Raw genomic sequence first — 22,540 nt, forward strand, 5'->3', positions numbered from 1 at the left:
CCCCACATTGAGGGTGACTCTACGACATGACATTTTTGCATGGTCCCATAACCCCATTGCTTTAATAACTATTCCATTTTCAAACCCAGAAAAAGAGTAGTGTGATGGTAGGGACTTAAAAAATGCAGGGTTTCCCTAGCAATTCTTATCCTGTCCCTCTATGTTTAATGAATGAAAAAAAGCAAATGAGCTAGAAGAAAAGCACTGGGTATGATGTGGATTGATGAAGCTTTCAACTCCCAAAAGTGTTCATTTCAGCGATGAAAGGATTGGGAGATGATATTTGAGAAAGAATCAAAGGTGTGGCAATGATTTTAGCTTGAGGAGTAAGAGATTTCCTTATGTTATGGGTCTTGTCTGAAGTTGGTGCTATTGTTGATTATGATGATAATTTCTTTGTATTTTTGCCTTTTAGTCTTAAAAGAGTATAACCTTGAGTTTGACCGTGCTTATTTGTTGTTAACTTATTTGTGTAAAGTCATTTTTATCTAACTTTTAAGCAAATAAGCTAGTCAGAGATATTCATGCCCATGAATGACCGGGCACCATCACTGTTTATTCTCTCCTTGTTTTTGGCTTGTTTTCTGAAAGTTGCCTCCTCAACAAAACATTCAGAATAAGATGCAATCAATTCAGTAGTCAAATATTGTCATAAAGAATAAGTAAATTAGCTGATAGCAACAAGTCACATGTATAGATGAGTCACTATAATATACGAGTTGATGCATTTTGAGGGCAAGTTTCACTTCTGTTTTGCAGTGCTTCTCTTGTACTTGGGTTATGGTGTGGACGAGGTTGCATTAGCATTGGTATTGCTAAGCAAAGCACATATTTATTGATAAAAGCTATTGCATTAATGTCAAGATTATGACTTACAGCTAACTGTCAGTTGTTAGGACACCACCTCAACATAGATCCCACCATTGGTTGTCAAGATCTAACACCATTTATAATTTATAATTAAAAGAAAAATTATTATCACAACTTTAAACAACCACAATTGTTATGTGGCAGAAAGTGTGAGTGGTGGAGGAAACAAACATTCATAATTTTTTATGTCAAAATTGTGGCAAAAAGTTATGAAATAGTATGTGGTTCTAGAACTATTCTATAATTAGTGTTTAAAATCGCAAGTAATTGGTGCAGTTTTTATGGAAATGATTTTCACAACGACAACAAAGTACTTGGTTGGTTCAATTGAAATGTAGTACTCTATAATTAGTGGTACTTTGTTTGGTTCAATCGAAATGTAGTACTCTATAATTATTTGTTAAAATCGCAAGTAAGTGATGCAATTTGTATGGAAATGATTTTCACAACAACAACAAAGTACTTGGTTGGTTCAATCGAAATGTAGTACTATATAATTAATTAGTGGTTAAAATCGCAAGTAATTAGTGTAGTTTGTATGGAAATGATTTTCATAACAACAACAAAGTACTTGGTTGGTTCAATCGCAATGTAGTACTCTATAATTAGTGGTAATTTATTTAGTTCAATCAAAATGTAGTACTCTATAATTAGTGGTTATAATCGCAAGTAATTGGTACTGTTTGTATGGAAATGATTTTCACAACAACAACAAAGTATTTGGTTAGTTCAATCGAAATGTAGTACTCTAATGGCCAACCGGGACTGCACTAAAATTAAAAAGGGCCTATTGGCACTCTATATGCCTCGGGTTTCAAAGAATTTCACTTTGTTTCTATTATTCTATCAACATTTAGTTGAAAACGAGGATCGATTGAGGTATGTTCAAACTGGTATTATGCTAGTTGTTGGTAAAAGCAGAAAACACAAACAACCAACCAGCTATGGCTCATGGTCAGAACTCAGAAGTAAAGGCAAGAGGTGAAGAGCTCAAGCAGGCAAGGTAGGCCAGAGCATGTTTTAGAAGCAGTAAAGTTCTGGCAAGGGGGGACGAGAAGCGCCCCCGCCCCTGCCCGGTGTTCATGGTAAAACTAAAACTAAAACCATCAGCAATCCCTAGCCTACACAATATATAAAGATAAGTCACCACTCTAGGAGTTGAAACTGCATACAAGATTGTGAACCAATAACTCCTAAGGGCTAAGAGGCCCAAGCCAATATTCAAGGAGTTGAAATTGTCTACAAAATATTGGTCCAACAACTCCCCATTAGTGAAAATAATCAACAAGCACACAAAACTTCTTATTGCTCTCAGAATTTGGAAGAAAGTGATTTCAAATTATCAATAGAATAGTTACCATGGAGGCATGGACCAAATCTGCCAATCATATCTTAAACATAGTGCCAATTTAAATAATTAGGATAAGATTTCCACATTAAAAAACATAAAATAGTACACTGCAAACTCAAATATTTAAGTTGGCTGCATAAGCATTATACAATATACAAGCTGGTTTGAACAACACGTGCATTTTTTTTTTCGCTGGGCCTAAACCAAACGTGCATATTAATAGCAAGATCCTGCATCTTTCTTTTGATCATGTCTGCTACTGTGGAACAAATCTTGAGTACGCTAAGTTAAACCGCCAATCTTGGGAGAACTAGGACTGGGAGTAGGAGGAGAGGGCCTTGGAATATATGGATTGACAGGAGTTCCGTGCTCAATAGGTCCGGGTCTTATTGATGTCTTTGTAGTTGGAGCTGGATCAATGGGGTGGTAATCATCCAGATTTATATTGCCTACTTGACTCTCCTTGTCAGTGCCAAAATTATAGCCACTTTCCTGCAATTTAAGAAAGAACAGATCCCAACGTTTTATTAAAAGAAGTCTCATCTGTGCATAAAATATTAATCAATTAAAGCCAAGACTATTCTGAGTTGTGGCCTTTTAGATAGCTACGGTTGAGACAGCCTGCTGGTTAGTCAAAATGGACATATGAATACTACCTTCAGCCTCCTGCTTGTTGTGGCCACCCTCGTACCATCATCATCTGGAATAAAATTAAAGCAGAGGATAATATCATTATCTAAAAGAGTTTTTGGCTTATGCTACATATAATTTGAAAATGCTAATTTGGCCTGATTTAAAGATTTCATCATTCCCTAATCTATTTGGTTAAATCTAGAGAGGGATATGTTATTCAATATTATAATTAGATGTATTACACATGTCATAATCAGTAAAATTATAGGAAATTGGAATTTTTTTTCCTGAGAAAAAAGGAACAATTTAGAGAGCCAATCCAGTAAAGTCATCTGCAGACCCACCTTAGACACGACATATGTTATAGCAACACTGGCATATTTATATCATACCACCAAAATGTAAATATGATCCAAGAGGGATTTCAAATCAAAGAATAGAACAAATGCAGACTCCAAGACTGTAATCTGTAACGGCAAATGACCAGAAAAGGCACAACAGTTGTGTCCATGCCAAGTTCTAACACAGCTTACAAACTGTTGTCCAATGAAGGGTCAAGCCAACAGAAAATCATGGTCATGGGATCAAATTATGCAGGGTACTTGATGACAAAAAAAGAAAAAGAAAATAGAGAGATCATGCTTTACCATCAAATGAGTTTCCCTTTTTTATATCTACCAGTGCAAAAAGCATGTGTTTATGAGCAAAAATCAACTGTAACACATGGAACAGAATCATGATTGTTGTTAAGAATGGCAGGTGTGACATGTGAATAAAGAACTGCAAATCACATAAGAGGTAATATAGATTCATAACCATGTACCATAAAATGGCAATGGAAAAGCACCTTCACTTAGCCTTGATTTGCGTCATAATAAGCAACTGCATTGTTAATTGCATCAGACATGACAATCATAATTTTCCGGAGTGCTCCATTTGACTCATTATTTGGTCAATATTGAATAACTAAAATTCTTCTACAAATTTTAAAAGATAAAGAATTTATAGCTTCTAAAATGGACATGCAACCATATATGGAGTATGATGCACCAAATTGTCAGCTTTTTAGCTAACATGGTGCATCAGGTACACCAAGCCCTTTCTTCTTAAACTAGAATGATCAAAGTAGTAGATATTCTCTATGTTCATCATATGCATGTCAAATTTCATATCAATTCAATGTTACTTACTATCAGATCCAAAAATACAAGTTTTGGGTATAATTTTTAAGTTCAACTTGAAATTTAAAATTTTTATAGATCAAATAATTATTGATCTCTGGTGGTGACCTTCAAATTTTGCTAGTGTGTAAGGAATAAGGAAACATTGTAATCCAAAAACATATCGAATAGAAAGTTATTAAGTAGTGTAATATGTACAAAAGTTACTATAATTTTAACTTGAACACAACCCCTATTAATATTTATAATTATATAGATGCTTGGCATGATAAGAGCTAGTTATGCACTTGAGCCAAGCACCTTTAGCTATGAGAAAACAATTGCACTACACACAAAAAGAACGACAACAATAAGCAAGCAATTTTGCACACCCATCAACCAAATCATAAAATAACATAAAGATTTCTCACTCAACCCCATCAGCATTTCCATATTCCTAAACAAGTAACAACATATTGTAACTAAAAAACCGAACACCAAAATAACAAACATTTCTCAAACAGAAACCAAAGTAACAAAAGGGAAAGTATTTACCGGGCACAAGGGAGACAATTCTTCTGCCAGAGACGTTAAGGGACAAGAAAGTTGTCCCAAAAACGAAGAGCAAGAGCAAGACCCATAAGCCAGAAACCTTCATAATGTCACAAATTAATAACGAAACCAGAAACTCCCAAATGAGAATGTGCTCCAAAAAGAGTGTGTTTGTTTGTCACGCAAGTGAAAACACCACCTTATATAATAGTAAAGTAACCAACTCAACCCATCCGCACAAGGGAAAAAAATAAAAATAAAAAACGGAATCAACTGTCTCTCGTCACAGCTAGAAAAGATTCAGAGAACACCAAAGTTTACCAGAAAATCCGTGAAGATAAAAGGCGGTGGAAGAGAAAGAAGGGGGACCGCGTACACAGAAACTATACAAAACCCATACCTTTGAAAATGAAGTTAGTGTTTTGTTTATTTATTGCTGCTGTGTCAAAGAGAGGTGGTAAATGAGAGAAATAAAGGAGACCCATGTGGGTTTCACTAAATGACTGTGTTTTCATAGCAGTGAAGAAGATACATAGATTAATGGTAAGACATTGAGTGAGTTATTGTACTTTGCTTTGTGTTGCAGAAACAGACAGTGGGCATTGAAGCCACTTTAATTGCTTGCTAAGACGTTGTGGTGGAATGCGAGCCAGTGGGCACGTCTCTGAGTCTGAGGTCACGACAGTAAAAGCACTTGCGTTTGCGCCCACTCCCCCAAGCAATTAAAACTGCACCGCCTAATACTAGTTCTATAGATATGGTGAACTATTTTAGAAACGGTCGGTTAACGGATAATTTGATAATATTATTTTTATGAAAAAATATAAAAATTTATCCAAAAAATTAATTATTTTTTTTCTTTTTTTATAAAAAGAAAATTTCTAAATAATTTCAAAATCAATGCTTATTTGTTAACTTTTCCTTCTAATAAAAATTTTTCAAAAAAATTAATTATTTTTTTTTTATAAAAAAATTTCTAAAGAAAATTACAAAATGAATGCTTATTTGTTAACTTTCCCTTCTAAAAAAAAATTTATAAGAAGAGAGAAGAGAAAAAAAAAAAAAAAACTGATTTATGAATCTTTTTTTTTCCCCTATTTCTTGTAAAATGTTAACAAAACTTATTTAAAATGGTAGTCAACTGGATCCTAGATTTATTAACAAAATATTATGTTTTGCAATTTAAAGACAGAGATGAGGGGGTGTAGCTCATATGGTAGAGCGCTCGCTTCGCATGCGAGAGGCACGGGGTTCGATTCCCCGCACCTCCATTTTTGTTGTTATATTTTAACTGAAGCCTAAGACAATGCTCATTTTGACCAGGGCCTAACTCACAGTCAATGAGGCCCAAATCTTCTCTTCTCAGCCATGGTAATTTGCTTTTTTTTTTTTTCATTTTGACCAGGGCCTAACTCATAATCAATGAGGCCCAAATCTTCTCAGCCATGGTAATTTGCTATTTTTTTTTTTTTTTTTTTTAAAAGAAGAAGAAGAAGAATCGTTCATAGTTGACCAGGGCCCAAATCTTCAGAGCAAGACTTTGATTTTCCAGTTATGTCATATGTGGCCTCTCTCTCTTTTGCGTGTAGGCAACCGATGCAATAAATTTTCATAATTGACCTTGCTCTCAAGACTTCAAAAATATCTTGGTCAAATCTTGATATTATATCCATTGCACATAAATATGTAGATGTGGGCACCGCCTCAATCCTCATTACTCTGGCTTTGAATGTTTTATGTTTATCTCTATCACACTGAGAAGGGAGAAGATCCATTGAAATTGGAGTATGGGCTCTCGTCCACAAGTATGGAAGCGAGGATGGCATCTAAGACATACCCACGTAACGTTCACACTGTACAGAACAGCTTAAATAAGAGAGAGTAGAGAACCACATGGTCATAATTGTGTGTGTTAATATTCAGAGTTATGTACATTTTTTTGTTAAATGTGTATGTATACAATTGTGTAAGTTTTTTAAAAAATTGTGCATGTAAATGTACACAATTATGTAATGTTGTACAAAATTGTGTATTTTTTTAAAAGAAAATTGTGTACATTCAACACAGAATTGTGTACTCTTTTCTTTTTAAATGTATAAGTTGAATATACATAATTGTGTGTGTTGAATGTACATAATTTGATATATTCTTTGAAAAATTGTATAAGTTGAATATACACAATTTTGTACACTTTTAAAATATATATATATATATATATATATATGTAAATTGAATGTACAAATTTATATACTTTCTTTTAAAATTGTGTGCTTTGAATGTACACAATTTGATAAATTCTTTGAAAATTGATTATATATATGTTGAATGTACAAAATTGTATATATTCTTTAAAATTATGTACATTGAAGGTACATAGTTGTATAAAAGTGTCACTTTGTCATCTGAGCTATATTTGTCTCCCGTAACCTACTTCCATTAAAAAATAGGATAAATATGTATTTTTGCTCTCCTTTTTATGTATTTCTCCTCCCAAAACATTAAAAACAAAAACAAAAACAAAAAAAAAAAAAAAAAAAAAGTTCAAAAGGTGAGAATTTTGTAAAAATTGTGAAGTTTTGGTTCAAGAAAACTCTTCCTCTTTCTAAGAATTTTCTTGAGCCAATCAATCCAAACCAAATTGTCATATTCACACAACCTAGAGAAAGCCAAATTGTCATATTCACACAACCTAGAGAAAGAAGGAAAAGAGACCTGAAAACCACTAATCCAAACCCAAAGAAAACTGTACAAACATATATTCAACCTCTACAAACAGAGTGTTCTTGACAATGTGGGTAAATATTTATTTGTGTTAGGATCTAAATAGGTCTAAATCAAGGAAGACTTAGGTGTGGTGTTTCTGAAGGTTCAATTTCTTGGTATGAGTTTTGGGTTTGATTCAAGCTTTATGACTACTGTGATGTAATCTTCCCCCTCTTTTATTTTGATGTTCTCTCTATCTATCTCTCTCCACTGATCATTCTTTGTACCCACCAGCCAGCAGGCCCGGCACCTCACATCCCTCACTCCCCTAAACATTTTGTACCATCTAAGATCAACTGTAGGGGTGGCAAATGGGCGGGTTGGGTCATAAATGGGTTGGGTCATAGATGGGTTGGGTGTATAATTACCCATTTATCCATTTATGACCCGTTTATATATAAATTAATTATCCATTACCAACCCAACCCATTTAATTAGTAACCCACCCATTTAACCCAATATGACCCAAATATCTCTAAAACTACTTGAATACCCTCTTGACCTCCAAAATACTCATAAATACCAAAAATGATGCAAATACCCCTAATCTTCCAAAATTACCAATATACCCTTGGACATCCAAAATTATCCCAAAAATCTCTAAAATTAGTAAAATACCCATGAAACATCTAAAATGACCAAAATACCCTTGATATCTCTAAAATCACCAAATATGCTTAAAAACCACTAAAATGACCAAAATACCCCCTGAAACCCAAAAAATGACCAAAATATCCCAAAAACTCAAAAAATGACCAAAATACCCCCGAAACCTAAAAATTACCAAAATACCCCCCAAAACCTAAAAAATGACCAAAATACCTCTAAAACCAAAAAATGACCAAAATACCCCCAAAACCCAAAAAATGACCAAAATACCCCCAAAACCCAAAAAATGACCAAAATACCCTCAAAACCCAAAAAAATGACCAAAATACCATCAAAACCTAAAAATGACCAAAATACCTTCGAAACCCAAAAAATGACCAAAGTACCCCCAAAACCCAAAAAAATGACCAAAATACCTCCAAAACCTGAAAATGACCAAAATACCCCCAAACCCAAAAAACGACCAAAATACCCTCAAAACCCAAAAATAACCAAAATACCTTCGAAACCCAAAAAATGACCAAAGTACCCCTAAAACCCAAAAAAATGACCAAAATACCCCCAAAACCTAAAAATTACCAAAATACCCCTAAAACCCAAAAAATTACCAAAATATCCCCGAAACCTAAAAATGACCAAAATACTTCCAAAACCGAAAAAATGACCAAAATACCCCGAAACCCAAAAAATGGCCAAAATACCCCCGAAACCCAAAAAATGGCCAAAATACCCCTAAAACCCAAAAAATGACTAAAATACCCTGAAACCTAAAAAATTACCAAAATACCCCCAAAACCCAAAAACTGACCAAAATACCCCCAAAACCTAAAAATCACCAAAATACCCTTGAAACCCAAAAAATTACCAAAATACCCCCAAAACATAAAAATGACCAAAATACCCCTAAAACCTCAAAAAAAATACCAAAATACCCCCGAAACTCAAAAAATACCAAATACCCTTGAAACCCCAAAAATGATCGAAATACCCTCGAAACCTAAAAATGACCAAAATACCACCGAAACCTAAAAAATTACCGAAATACCCCAAAACCTAAAAATAACCAAAATACTTCTGAACCCCAGAAATTTACCGAAATAACCCTAAAACTAAAAGATGACAGAAATGCCCCCGTAACCTAAAAAATGGCTAAAATACCCTTAGAATCTAAAAGATGATCAAAATAACCCCGAAACCTAAAAAATTACCGAAATTCCCTCGAAACCTATAAAATGAATGAAAGACTCTTAGAACCTTTAATTTGTCAAAAATATCCTTGAAACATCCAAAATACCCTGAAACCTCTATTTCGGTAATTTTAAATGTTTCTGGTGTATTTTGGTCATCTTACATGTTTAGGGGCATTTTGGTCATAATTTGGGTTTCAGAGGTTTTTATCGATAATTTTTTTAGGTTTTGGGGTTATTTTGGTCATTTTTTTTAGGGTTTTGGGGGTATTTCGATCATTTTTTAGGTTTCAGGGTATTTTCATAATTTTTTTAGGTTTCTGGGGTATTTCAGTTATTTTTTAAGTTTTAGAGGTATTTCGGTCATTTTTTAGGTTCATGGAGTATTTTGGTAATTTTTTAGGTTTAGGGAGTGTTTTGGTAATTTTTTAGGTTTAGGGTGTATTTTGGTAATTGTTAGGTTTTGGGGGTATTTTAGTCATTTTTTTAGGTTTTTGGGGTATTTTGGTCATTGTTTTAGGTTTTGGGGTTATTTTAGTCATTTTTTAGGTCTTGGGCTATTTTAATCATTTTATAGGTTTCAGAGGTATATTGGTCATTTTTTAGGTTTCGAGGATATTTTTGGTAATTTTAAGGTTTCAAAGGTATTTCGGTCATTTTTAAGGTTTAGGGGGTAATTTGGTCATTTGTTAGGTTTAGGAAGCATTTTGATCATTTTTTTGGTTTTTAGGGTATTTTGGTAATTTTTGGGTTTTAGGGATATTTTGGACATTTTAGAGGTTTGGGGGGGGGGGGGTATTTTGCTCATTTTAGAGGTTTTGGAGGTATTTTTCTCATTTTGTGGGTTTTGGGGGGGGTATTTTGGTCATTTTTTGGGTTTTGAGGGTATTTTGGTTAGTTTTTGGGTTTTGGGGCTATTTTGGACATTTGAGAGGTTTTGGTTGGTATTTTGCTCATTTTAGAGATTTTGGAAGTATTTTGGTCATTTTGTGGGTTTTGGGGGTATTTTGGTCATTTTTTGGGTTTTGGGGGAATTTTGGTCATTTTTTGGGTTTTGAGGGTATTTTTGTCATTTTTTGGGTTTTGGAGGTATTTTGGTCATTTTTAGGTTTTAGGGGTATTTTGGTCATTTTTTTGGGTTTCAGATGTATTTTGGTCATTTTTTGGGTTTTGGGAGTATTTTGGTCATTTTCTGGGTTTTAGGGGTATTTCGGTTATTTTTTGGGTTTTGGAGGTATTTTGGTCATTTTTAGGTTTCGGGGGTATTTTGGTCATTTTTTGAGTTTTGGTGGTATTTTAGTAATTTTTAGGTTTTAGGGGTATTTTGGTTATTTTTTGGGTTTCAGAGGTATTTTGGTCATTTTTTGGATTTTGGGGATATTTTGGTAATTTTTAGGTTTTGGGGGTATTTTGGTCATTTTTTGGGTTTCAGGGATATTTTGGTCATTTTCTTGGTTTTAGGGGTATTTTGGTAATTTTTAAGTTTTGGGGGTATTTTGGTTATTTTTTAGGTTTCAGGGGTATTTTGGTCATTTTTTGGGTTTTAGGTTTTGGTAGTATTTTGGTCATTTTTTAAGTTTCAGGGGTATTTTAGTCATTTTCTAGAAATTTAGATTTTATGTTGTTTATTTAAATTTTAGATGGGTTTAGTGGGTATTAGTGGGATTATCCATTTAGACCCATCTAATTAAATAACCAAATGGCTCTTTACCCATTTAACCCAAATATTCAAATGGGTTGGGTTAAGACTTATCCAAATAAGGTAGGTAATGGGTGGGTTCATGGATATGGATAAAAATTGCCACCCCTAAATTCAACTGGGATTGGGAAAACTCGCAACTCTAAGCTTGGTTTGCCTATGTCCAGGTTATCACCCAAGCATTTTCCGTACGAAGGCTTGTTTTAACTAATTCAGTACATTAAATCTTATTCATGTAATTGAGAGTATTAAACTGGGGTCTAAGTTGTTTTTATCAGGATGATATATTTCGTTGTGTTTGAATCAAAATTGTTGGAGTGGGAATATTGGGGTCCAAATATGATTACTGGATGTAGGGGAATTTGAAAGCTAGAATGAGATGCGGATCATCGCACTTGGATTTTTTTTGGTGGGCTTTCACTTGGGCTTTTAAATTTGAGATTTTTTTATGGGTATAAAACACACAAAAATAAGATCAGTTCCTATTGCAAGATTTATTGTGAGATTTTTTTTGTTTGATTTTGTTGCAGTCTTGTTCCTGTTGCTAGGAGTTTTGAACATGAAGTTCAAGATATTATTTTTTTACAAAACTAATGGAAACAAACCGGTAAAGAACATCTATTTGCATCAGACTACGGTACATTTTGCCGGACAATGGAATTGGCCTTGTCGCAGATGTGAGAGTTGTCATTGCTATGGCTCATTCATATGTATATAAAAACTATAATGCAAAGTAGAAAAATAAGAGGTCCAACAACGTCACCATTACATAGCCTTCGTCATGAACAAAAATTAAAAGGAAAATCACAACTTCTAGTTCAAGCATGAAAACAAAATTAAAAATGGGGGAACTCAGCAAGCCAAGCAGCCACCATATTCTTTGGACGAAAACATTGTCAATGTAGATTAGATCCTCCCGCCCTTTAACGGTACTGAAAGAGGAAAATAGGAAATAGATAAGTAAACACATAAACAAACATACAAAGAAACAAAATATTGCTAAAGAAATATCGGTTTATGAAATTAGGGTAGAATGGGAGAAGTGGAAGCAATTATATCCAAAGTATTCTCCCCTTTATTTTTATTTTTTTAAAGTTGGTCATATTTCTGCCTGCCATTTCCAAAGGTTAGCACATGAAGAATTAAAGATAAAACTGAAAAAATGATGGCTACCTTGATAAAACCAATCTCCTTGGCATTGCTACGGAAGCACTGCCTGCAGCACATCAGTCCATACTTCCGGATCAACCCATGAGGGTTACCACAAACTCGGCTGCACAGTAACAAAGTTCCCACAAATCAATATCATTAGCACCAACACATCACCATAAAACAAAGTATTTTCTTAACATAACTAATAAAATCCTTTTAAACAGACAAGCAAGAATTCAGAAATAATTCAAAAGAATTGTAACCAATTAGTTGGGGTAATCCACAGAGAAAATAAAACAACAAATAAATGACAGAAAACATGCTGCACTAACAAGATGATCACTCCAACCAACCAACAACAACAAAAACTTAGCCCAAAACTTTGGGGTGGACAATGGATCCTCATCAACAGAGACATCTTCATATTATCATATAGCACCGGATCCTCATCAACAATTAAAGTACTTCATGCACTACACAGACAAGGGAATGATGAAAACATAACAATAAACTCAATATCACAGGTTACAACAACAAGAACCAATCTTTAGTCCTAAAATTTTGCAGTTGGTTAAGGATCCTCCAGAGACTAATCAAGATCAACTACATGCATTCTTTTCCACCATTCTATTCTATTGAAAGTTATACTCTCTAATATCTCTTAATTGACATCTCCCTTTTTTCCACTTTTACTAATGTCATTATAGGTCTTCTACCATTTTTTTTTCATTCCCTCGACTTAAATCCACTCACACTTCTTCACTGATGCATTAATCGCTCTCCTCTGAACATGAACAAACTATCTTAAACCACTCTCCCCCATCTTTTCATCAATAGGGATCGCCCCAATGGATTTCCCCATTTTGAATCCGTATTTACGTTTATCTTTACATTCTCATTTCAGTTAAAATCATTTTATAAACTTGTTACTTCTTCTTAACAGACCAAAATACAACACCAAATAGTATATTAGATCTTACATCAATCTTATAAATTTTTTTCCCTTTCAACTTTATATCCTGATCGCGTTTCTACATTTCAAGTCTTCACCCACTATACTAGAATCCTACTATTCATATTATCTTCAATCTCTCTATCCTATGGATTAATGTCCAAGATATTAAAAGCACTCTCGCTCGTTGGTATTGTTAGACCATAAAGTCTCACAACCCCTTCATCTACATTCCATATACTCTATTTTTTTCGAAAGCATAAGCTCTCTCCAAATTTCAAACCCCATGTCTAGTTTCATCCACGAACCATAAGTTCTAATCATAGATACAAACATCTTGCAACAATCATCATAAGCCCATACAAACAACTTTTGACAGCAAAAAGACAATGAGTCTGAACTATAATACCCAGTTTTTTTTTTATTAATCTGATTAATAAGCTCAAGCGTACTAGGAGGGCAAATTTCTTAGATGACAAATCTATTATTTCGATTCAAATCCAAATCGAACCGATGAATAATTTAAAGCTCCACAGAGAGAGAGAGAAAAGAAATACATACCAAGTACGAGAACCAGGACCGTAGCTTTTAGGATGCGAGCTCCACACATTTGAATGCCCCATTTTTTTTTTTTTTTCTCCGAGAAGCTCAAAACTCTCAGTGCGCCGCTTTGGGACCTTTTTAACTCGCTTTGCAAAGAAAATGAATTAGGAACCGAAAACCCTAGGGATTTTATATGTCAAGCTGGTCGTGGTCGTTGCTGTAATGGGTGGGCTAGGCCAAACCGCAACGTTTCGTAGCTCTGTAGGCTAAATGAAACGCAGCGTCGTTTTGTCACTTTTGCAACAAAAGTTTTACCTTCATTCTCATATTGAATTTGAAACCCTTTTTTTTTTTCCTGAGAAGGCCCAATCTTGCCCCAAAATATAAAGTTCTTAAAAAAAAAAAAAAATTAAATTAGACTCACTAAACATATTAAAGAAGCCGGCAACTCATTGGCAGTGGCTTGGTTAAGGGAACCCATCGGAGCCGTAGCGAAAACGAGTCTTTATAGAGCAATTGTCACTACTTATGGACCCGAACCTGGGTGATGTACTCTCATACTATAACTTGCTTAATCAATAATTTTGTAGCTCAACTTATCTCAATTGACATCTTTTGGTGTTTCCAACAGAAACGTCTAAAGTTCAAATCCTCATTTTTTCAATTATTGAATTATGTGTGTGTATGACTTTCCTAACAAAATATTTCATTTTTAATATTTACATAAAAACAATTAGGTTAAATTTTTGGTTATTTTTTCTAACTTTTACTCAAATTTGTTTTTGGTTATAATAATTCTAATTTATACATTAAACTAACTCTTATGAAACATTTTGTTTCTTGTGAGGGAGAACAAAATTTTAAAACAAAGATAGAAAATGTTGAATTCAATGATCCAACAATAATATGTTGGGAAAATTTTCTTTCTTTCTTTCTTTTTTTTTTTTTTTTTTTTCCTTTTCTTTACCTTGTGTGTAAATCAATCAAATTTATTTTTTTTTTGAAAATTTTTCTTTTATTATCTTGAAGGGGTTAGATGTATAATATATTTTAATTTTAGAAAAGATTAATATGTAATTCATAATAAAAATGTATAAAATAAATGTGAATAATTTTAGGAACCTGAAAGAAGGCCATTCATTAATGATAGCCAACCATGTCATCATTATTGTTTATCACAACTTCCTTTTGCTATTGTTAAGGCCCATTTTTTACCAAACCTATATGAATTAGGTAACAAGCCTAAGTATTGTCAGACTCCTTATTTTTCCCCCACATCCATGGGCCTAAGCACATATGGAAAAACATTAGGGAAATTATTATTAAAAAAAATTAAAAGGTATGGTTAGGAGGGCAAGGAGATTCTATTATGAGTTTACACATGTGCCCAAAACGTGGTTCACATAGAATTCAAATCCTTTAGATTTCTTAGAGTACTCTACCAAATAGATTTTATTAAATCTTAACAATTCTTTAATGATTTAATGGTTTGGATTTTGCTATGTCGTCATTCTACTAACAATAATTTTAATTGTTTTGTTTGCAATATTATTTTATTATTTTAAGAGTACTGTTAGTGAAATGCTGACATGGCAAAATCTAGACCTTTAAATTATAAAAAAGTGGTTAGGATTTAAGGAAATCTATTGTTAGAGTACCCTAGGAAATCTAAAGGATCTGAATTCGGTTCACATAATGGGTTTGCAACATTTACAAAACCCATTAGCCCATGAGTAAGCTCACATGCAAGCTAATAACACATGCTAAACCCATCTTCAAAATCTGTTTTATTATCATAATTCTCATTCAAATTGGCTTTAGCCATTAAAAGCTTGTTTGTTACCATTCCATGATTATTAAGTTGATTCCTTAAAATTAGAAGTTTTAGGAGGGACCAATCCTTTTAGAAAAGCAAACTACAAAGGGTAGTTTTTTTAGTTTTTTACTAGCTTACCCAAATCAACATTAAAACCATATTATTGCAACATCGCAAGAACCCATTGCTCTACCTAGAAACAGATTTTAGATGTCCTCTTACGCCTCTATATAGGCATGACAAGTGAACACATTAATCAAGATCCTAACAACAATCAAATTGCCACATTTATTCCCTCAGCCCAAAATCAGTTTATTATATATAACAGATGTTGTAAGAGAAGGTTTGCTTTGTGTTTTGGCAGCACGAGTATAGCTCTCTTTCTCTCCTTAAATCATCTATTTCTAAGTTCACCCATCTTTCGCATGAAGGAATCATAATTATCAGACAAGTTTAGTGTTAATCCTTTATTGTGAATAATTATGTTTGTGCGTGCCTTTAAGGCACATTACTAGTCATCAGTCATCACCACTAGCAAGTATGGATGTGTGTAATGGGCTCAAGTCCCATTTCAAATTTGAGTCCAAAGGCTAGTGTATATTTCGCAAAAACATTTTGTTTTTGGCCTCAGCTTAAAATATATATATATATATATATATATATATTGTGTCTCATATTTAACAAATAAGCTCCTTTCATAAATTTAAAAAAAAAAACAAAAACAAAAAATAAATAAGCTATTGAAAAACTACGGATATCAAATAGACACTAAACCCTTTTTAAGGCAAAGTAGTAAAAAGTTATAAATGACCTAACAACAATCAAGCATATTATCTTATTCTATCTTAGCAATTAAGTTATGAAATTCCCAATTTCTTTTTAATGGAAAGATAGTAGAAGATCCTAAAAATTAAGATAGTGATAATTTAATAACAATTAAGTTGTGAAATTCTGCATAACTGAAGCACAGTCAAATCTTCACTCTAAAATTCTTCTGAATGTGCACTATCATCCACAACCAAGAAACAAAAAGAGATGTTCAAAGCAGAAAAAGAAGACGGCACTATTCATAAGCATGCAGGCACAATATATAACAGTGCATACTAATGTATGAAACATAAAACACATATTATGTGTTATAAACACATAATAGTTTATTTCACAGGGAATAAACATGGAGTGAAGAGATGGATCATGTCGAAATGGTAAGAAGTACATATCCACAGATAGATGACCTATTAAGAGGAGAAGAAACCATGTCATATATGAAGCGCTCTGTCATCTTCTTATTTTTTGATGGGACAAAATCGATTTCCATACTTTGCAGACCTAGCAAGCAGAGTTTGTGAGCTGAGAAGATTTCATATATGAATGATCAAAGACCACGGCAGAGACATGGAGTGCACCTAGCCCAATCAAAGATATTCCAAAAGGATCTCTTCTTGCTCTTTTCAGGGACGACTTGCTCCGTTTCACTTCTTTTCAGCATCTCCCACATCACACGCACATCCTCATATTCACAAGTGCTCACATCATGTCTCAGCTTCAGTAGTCCTGCTTATTTTCCAAACATGATCACTCACAATCAGTCTACACTTTTAAATTACATAAGGGTGATATGAAGCTTCAGAACAATGATAACAACTAAAACATCAAAACAATTGCTAGTAGTAAAAGAATGACTTGTTCCATATATTGTTGCTGACTGATCTGGGTGTTAATACATCTTAGCCAAGCCAACAGAACTACACTAGTGAAATAGAAAAAAGTTTAGAAGTTTAAAACTGGTTTTATGAAAATTAACATGGTGAAATAATATATTGATTTAGAATAGATTAAGCACTGGGTTAGTTCAAATTAACAGCTGCATAACAAAGTTCAACGATTTAGTATAGGACTAAAAAACCACATAATAAGTCTTTAAGCAAGAGTTACATTATCCATAAAACTAGCATCCACCAAAGCTATTTTATTTTGTTAATAGGTGTTGAACAATAAACATGGTTTCAAAAATGAATTAACTCAATTCCCCATCTAAAAGAATTCATCATATTCTTCTATTACATACCAAAGAAACTCTACCTAGGCCATCTTTCCCAATTCACATTCTTCCCTTTTCACTCCAATACCCAACAAAAACAGAGCCAAAGCTTCTAAGGACAAACATTAATTCTAAGATTTTGTTTAAACTATATATCTTAAGGAAAAAAAAAAAATCAATCTCTTGTAGAATCCAAGCGCAATATTACTTATTAAACAAAAAAACGTAATATGATCCACAAAATTGTAACCATTCTCTGAGAAATGCCATGACGATCAATTCCATAATACTGCAATCTTAATTGCTTGTATATAAGAAGCCTATTAAGTTAAATTTTACTTTAAAAGTTAAAATATAAATATAATAATAATGATTTTTTTTTTTTTAAAGAAAAAAGAATAGTGCTCTTACGTTGCACCGACACCTTCAATTCTCATAATATTTTTTTACCTATGTGAAGCTCATCATCAAGTTTTAAAATGGCGAATTAGGAGATGATTGATAATGACTATGACCAAGACACTAACACAAATAATGCACCGACAAAAACTAATAACCAATCACAGATGACAAAAAACAAACAATCTCAGCACAGAAGAATCGTAAATATTCAGGAATAATTATGTACAAACGCATCAAGAATACCTTGTTAATATGAAAGAAAACCCATTATTTTTAAAAAAATGAAAACAAAAAACACTCGATCTGATTTCACATATTTCTCTCCAAACTGTAACGGCAATAACCGAAAAAAAAAGACCAAATTCTAGAAGAGAGAGTGCGTGAAACATGGAGAGACAGTTACATACCGCTTTTGCGAATCCCAAGACGCGTGGCAACGCCGATCCAAACACGTCGAATGGGAATCTTCACCTTATCCCACCACTCCATACTCATTCAACCAAGCTCTTTATTTTTCCACTGCTTTCTCTTCGAGTTTTGCGAGCCCAGGAGAGAGAGAGAGATCTCAGCCTCAGAAACTCAGCAAACAAAATATCTGAACAGGTTGAACAATAAAAAACACACACACACACATATATGTTAAAACCAGAACAGTACGAAAATGAAATATTAAAATAACATTAAAATCGTAAAGTGGTAGAGCAACTAACTTTGACACACACTTGGGTGCTCTTTTTTTTTTTTCTCTCTGCCTTTGGAGGCTTGGAGAGACTTTTCACTCTCTCTCTCTCTCTCTCTCACAACCCTAGTGGGGAACTCCTAAACTCCGTTGCTGTATTAATCGTTGGCTCGCGTCTCCTTGATGACGCGATCATATCGGGGACACGCTCGCCACGTGTCGAGTTTTACCCGTGTCTCGGATCCAATGTCGTGTTCGAAAGCGAAGTGTTGATTCTCACGTGGGGGCTACTGATTGGTTTGTGATAATATGATACCGTACAGCCACGTGAAGATATTATGGTTCGTGGGTCTCACGCACGTGTCTTTTGCCAAGTGTTTATGCGGGGGGACACCGTTAGACGTTAGAAGTTAGAAGTTAGAACTAGACGCGCCCAATTATAACGTTGTGGGGCTCATGGGTGATTTGTCGCCGACACTGGCCGCGTATGATTTCGCGTGGTGTGGACGCGCTATTAGGAGCGTGAAGAGAGAAAAAGTAGGGTAAAGATTAAGAATGATGACTGGGCCATGTCACTGATTGTTTGTGCCACCAATGCGAGCCACGTGTCTGTAACTTAGGGGGACGGGTCGGTCAGACCGCCGTGTTAGATAGATATAGCATGCGTGGTCCTACACTCAGATAACTGGTGAATGGGAAGTCTACGTAAGACTACGTTATGGGCCCCTCGATTAGCCCATTTTAGAGGACATTGTGGGGCCCAAAGAACCTAAGCATTTGAAATTCGATTCTTCCGGGACCATTATCCCAAAAAATAAGAGAGAAAAATGCTTCTTGTCACAATTTCTACAGTGAGTAGCAAAGCATCACTTTCACGTATACCGTTTATTTTTTCTCATTCATTTATATATATACTATCATTAAAATTGTGGTAAAGGTTATGAGGCCAAAATGGTCAAATAACATATATTTTCAAAAATTTTAGTAAAATTGCACTATTCATAAATTATGTAGCAGAGTATTTTCACAAAATTAAGTTTCATGTAGAGCACGATTTCAACAATATCGGGTTTTATGCAGAAAAAATGTCATGTTGTGTTTTTCTCAACAAAAATTGTCATGTAAAACTCGATTCATGTAATTTCCTTTTTGAACTTGATATCTATGAAATAAAGTTTTACACAAAACTCAATTTTTATAAATTTCCTTTTGAAACTTGATATCTATGGAATCAAGTTTGACACAAGACTCTGGTTCCAAAAGGGTTGTAGTCTCCTATATAATTTTATTTTATTTTTAAATACTAAGGGTATGTTTGGTAATTGTTTTTTTTTTCTCCTTATTTTCTATTTTCAAAAACAAATTTTTTTTTAAACTAAAAAACTTATTTGACAACTCAAAATTGACAAAAAACAAAAAATGTTCTCAAAACTCAATTTGTGAAAGAAACATGCAAAACAGCCCTTTGCATGTTTTCAGTTTATGGTTTTCAAAAGTCAAAGAAAACACATATTTGATTTAATGAATTTGTCTCATTTAATGAGTTAGCTAAAAGTGTCCACGAGTCGGGTTTATGCCCAACCTGCAACCGACCCGATGACATCGGGTTTCCGATGAGAAGACCCGCCGCCAACCACAAAAACCCATAGGTCAAGTTAGATCGGACCTAGTTGGTCGGCAGTCGGGTCGGTCAAAGTTGAAAATATGCTGCCAGAGGTTCAAATCGGTGATAACTACATTTTTTTTAGCCAGATCTTCACCGGATTTGAGCAAAACCACTCGATCTAAGCAAAATAACACCATATCTTTGCCGGTTTTGAGGAAAACCCACCAGATTTTAGCAAAAAATTACTAGATTTTCGTTGGATTTGAGAAAAACTCACCAGATTTGTGTCATATTTGAATGAAACCCAGTAAATCGTAGCTAGATATGAGCGAAAATGAGGATATCTGTGCGAAAATCAGTATGTTTTCGCCATATTGGAGGTAGATCTGGCCTTTAGCTAGTCAGACCGGGTGGCTCGGTTTCTGGAGAAGGAGATTTGCCATCCAACCCGTCGGCATCAGTTTTGAACCTTCGAGACCCGCCGCCGACCACCTCTCTCCTCGGGTTGGACGGTTTCGGTTTGGGTAGCTCCAGATCGGACGAGTTTTGCGGGTCACGGTGGGTGTGGACAGCCCTAGAGTTAGCATTAGAGTTCAAATCCTAATAATAACATATTTTAGTTTTTTTTTTCTTCAAAATTTTATTTTTTTAATTTCAACTAACCAAACATGCTTTTTATTTCAAAAATACGAGAAGTTTTTTGTTTCTTTATATTCTCAAAAACAAGTTTTTAAAAATAGAAAATAAAAACTGTTACCAAATATAACCTAAGTATTTTAATACACACGAGAAGAGGGAAGAAAGTCTTAAATAGTAGTATATATCCAAATGGCCTAACTCTTTTTAAACTTCTTTAACTCACACTTATTTTCCAACGTGGGATTAGCCCACTGTTTTTTCTTGTGAGAACGGTACTATTTTGCTGAAAATTTCGGCCATATATGAAATTTTGCAATTTTGGCCAAAGTTATGATGCGAAAGTTATCTATGCTTATAATTTTTTTTTTTCATTCCCTAAATCTTGTAGATACACCCAATTTTACACAAAATGGTGGTTCCATACTTCTGTGAAATTGGTTTGGAATTTGACTGGGCCTATTTTAGGAACACCCATGGATAGTGGGATCTACATCACTGAACACTTTGAAACTACGTCATTTCTTAGCAACAGATCCACTAAATAAAAATAAAATGGTTACGTTACTTGTGCCATTCACAACCACACAAAAAGGCCAACATTTCTTCCTCCATCAACGGCAGAAAATCATACAGGCATCGAAAAAAACGGTTATAATGTTTAAATTTGAAACGGCAGAAATTTTTACACTTTGTACTCTTTTTGATAAGATCGGGGAAGACCATAATTGCTATGATGATCACTTCGAAGTTCAAATAAAGGCGGCATTTCTTGTCTACTCTTTTCCACCCTCAAGCTGCTTAAGATTATGCCCATGAGAGAGGGACCATTTTAAAGTGACCCTAGTAGTAGTAGTTAAAGGATGGTAATTGGTAACAGACCATAATAATGACCACTTTAAGAGCATTAGCACCAAGCGCTCAAGGCTAAAAAGCATTTAGCACACTAAACATCAAAAACACCCTTGCATTAGATCTTCCAAATATCAAAAAATAAATAAAAAATTAGGGCATGTTCGGTAAGCATACTCAAAACACATGTTTTCAGTTTTTAAACAATATTACACGTATTTTCACATACTTTTTCACCCACATATATATCAAAAAAATACAAACAACATTACTCAAACTCCTATACCAAACAGGCCTTTAGCATTTAGCATAATACTGTGTTCTATAATTTTTTTTTTCTCTTTTCCTTCTCTCTCCTCTCATATCTCATGTCTCTCATTTTGTGGTTGAAATTTATCTATTTTTTCTTTTTTACCATGTGTTCAACTTTGTGTGGTTGAGCTTTTTTTTTTTTTTTTTTAATAAAAAGTTTATCTTATTTTAGGTTATTTTAACAGTGATGTGTTAAAGATAAGAAATATGTCATAGGTGAATTGTAAAATAGTATATTAAAATAGATAAAGTAACTCTTTAATGTGCCAAAATAATTTTTTTTTAGCACAACTAAATGCATAAGTGGCATATTGGATTAATGGGTTATATGTAAAAATAAAAGATTTGATGTAGAAGTATATTGTAAAATGAAGTATTAAAATAGATAAAATAGATTTTTAAGGTGCTAAAAGCTAAAATTTTAGCACTTTTGATGTGAATGCTTAAGGCTATGAGTGTCATATCTTCTTTGAGGGTAGAGAAAGCCCACACGGGGCAAGAATTAGATGGCTAGATGAAGTGGGTTGGAAGAATTTTATTTTTACCAACCCTAATAACTAATATGACGACTTCCGCGCAGATGAAATATAGATGAGAGGAAAGAAAAAGACACCCGTGAGCATTTTTGCCATCCCTACTTATAGTATAGGTCACTCAATTCCTCATTCTCTTTATCAAATTCTTCAACTAAAATTCATTCACAGCAAAAAGTTACAAATTGCCGA

General features: G+C 33.9%; 2 protein-coding genes, 1 long non-coding RNA gene and 1 other non-coding gene across 4 annotated transcripts; 1 reads left to right on the forward strand and 3 right to left on the reverse strand.

The window, feature by feature from the left end:
- Positions 1-2,278: 2,278 nt before the first annotated feature.
- LOC126709861 (uncharacterized) lies at positions 2,279-5,273 on the reverse strand. Its single transcript, XM_050410222.1, has 3 exons — positions 4,570-5,273; positions 2,878-2,921; positions 2,279-2,713 (listed from the first exon to the last, which is right to left on the reverse strand). Exons 1-3 carry the CDS (start codon positions 4,670-4,672, stop codon positions 2,504-2,506), a joined length of 357 nt encoding a protein of 118 aa, XP_050266179.1. The 5' UTR covers positions 4,673-5,273; the 3' UTR covers positions 2,279-2,503.
- Positions 5,274-5,764: 491 nt separating this feature from the next.
- On the forward strand, positions 5,765-5,837 carry TRNAA-CGC (transfer RNA alanine (anticodon CGC)). The gene has a single exon. It is a non-coding gene; the product is annotated as a tRNA-Ala (tRNA).
- Positions 5,838-11,533: 5,696 nt separating this feature from the next.
- LOC126709580 (40S ribosomal protein S29-like) lies at positions 11,534-13,671 on the reverse strand. Its single transcript, XM_050409873.1, has 3 exons — positions 13,490-13,671; positions 11,998-12,097; positions 11,534-11,756 (listed from the first exon to the last, which is right to left on the reverse strand). Exons 1-3 carry the CDS (start codon positions 13,549-13,551, stop codon positions 11,748-11,750), a joined length of 171 nt encoding a protein of 56 aa, XP_050265830.1. The 5' UTR covers positions 13,552-13,671; the 3' UTR covers positions 11,534-11,747.
- Positions 13,672-16,629: 2,958 nt separating this feature from the next.
- On the reverse strand, positions 16,630-18,610 carry LOC126709551 (uncharacterized). Its single transcript, XR_007649423.1, has 3 exons — positions 18,441-18,610; positions 18,138-18,325; positions 16,630-16,844 (listed from the first exon to the last, which is right to left on the reverse strand). It is a non-coding gene; the product is annotated as an uncharacterized LOC126709551 (long non-coding RNA).
- Between the last annotated feature and the right edge of the window lie 3,930 nt (positions 18,611-22,540).

This window comes from Quercus robur, chromosome 12 (assembly GCF_932294415.1).
Source record: "Quercus robur chromosome 12, dhQueRobu3.1, whole genome shotgun sequence".
In the NCBI taxonomy this organism is placed as follows: domain Eukaryota; kingdom Viridiplantae; phylum Streptophyta; class Magnoliopsida; order Fagales; family Fagaceae; genus Quercus; species Quercus robur.

What these genes read in the sequence shown, in the direction of transcription:
- LOC126709861 (XM_050410222.1), bottom strand. Translation starts at nt 4,672, where the DNA reads ATGAAGGTTTCTGGCTTATGGGTCTTGCTCTTGCTCTTCGTTTTTGGG. An exon ending in AATTGTCTCCCTTGTGCCCG is followed by an intron (nt 2,922 to 4,569) that starts GTAAATACTTTC and finishes ATTTTATTCCAG; the next exon opens with ATGATGATGGTACGAGGGTG. An exon ending in CAACAAGCAGGAGGCTGAAG is followed by an intron (nt 2,714 to 2,877) that starts GTAGTATTCATA and finishes CTTAAATTGCAG; the next exon opens with GAAAGTGGCTATAATTTTGG.
- LOC126709580 (XM_050409873.1), bottom strand. Translation starts at nt 13,551, where the DNA reads ATGGGGCATTCAAATGTGTGGAGCTCGCATCCTAAAAGCTACGGTCCT. An exon ending in GGTCCTGGTTCTCGTACTTG is followed by an intron (nt 12,098 to 13,489) that starts GTATGTATTTCT and finishes GTTACTGTGCAG; the next exon opens with CCGAGTTTGTGGTAACCCTC.